The sequence below is a fragment of the Penaeus monodon genome, chromosome 15 (genome assembly GCF_015228065.2).
Source record: "Penaeus monodon isolate SGIC_2016 chromosome 15, NSTDA_Pmon_1, whole genome shotgun sequence".
Classification (NCBI taxonomy): Eukaryota; Metazoa; Arthropoda; class Malacostraca; order Decapoda; family Penaeidae; genus Penaeus; species Penaeus monodon.
The window spans coordinates 29,810,607-29,811,327 of NC_051400.1; the positions used below are offsets into that span (position 1 = coordinate 29,810,607).

At 36.5% G+C, this 721-nt stretch overlaps 1 protein-coding gene across 1 annotated transcript in view; it reads right to left on the minus strand.

Moving 5' to 3' along the window:
- Positions 1-230: 230 nt before the first annotated feature.
- Positions 231-721, minus strand: part of LOC119582321 — a 1,386-nt gene continuing 895 nt past the window's right edge. Inside the window, exon 4 of the mRNA XM_037930536.1 lies at positions 231-293. Within this exon, the coding sequence (XP_037786464.1) occupies positions 231-293 (63 nt within the window). The remainder of the gene's footprint in view (positions 294-721) is intronic.

The following is a 721-nucleotide window of genomic DNA, read 5'->3' on the forward strand; positions in this document are numbered from 1 at the left end:
CCATATTAGTCCCGAATATTACATTAAGATTAGTATTGTGTTGTTAACTACGGCTTTCATGACCGCTTGCCTAGGGTTGGAACATTTTGGAAATGAATCTAAGACGATTCAACCTAAGATTTCGTGCACGGAATCAAAAATATTGTTGTTTGTAATAATGTTGTTTGTAACATAACCGGGACATGCTACAGACATAATTATGAACAAGTCATTAACGTGAGTGATTGTCCTTATGCTCGTTCACAACCAAGAGACTTCAGTTCATGTTCAGTGTCTCGGAACATGTTCTCAGGCTCAAACGTCCAAACGAGTATATTTTATAGTATGTGGACATATTGTGTATACGAAATCTATATAATGAATGTACGATCAGTACAGCTCTTGGAACAGAACTGACCATGAATGATTGATTTCATATCTGTTCCTACTTTGATCAAGGTGATGTTCCTTCCATTTGCCATAATCTATAACAAGGTCATTAATCTGGACGCGCAAGTTTTCGTCAGTTTTATTATAAAAATATATCGGAATCTCTATAAAAATATATCGATTTAAAAGAAACGTGTAAACATTACAGAAAAGGAGACAAAACAGGTTGTAGATAATGAACGGTGGACATCGAAGCTCAAAGAATGAGAGATGAGCGATGAGTGAAAGAGAGAGGCAGATCCCGACACTCGAAGAAGGAAATTATTTTCCAGGTTGAGAGTAGAACTGTGTG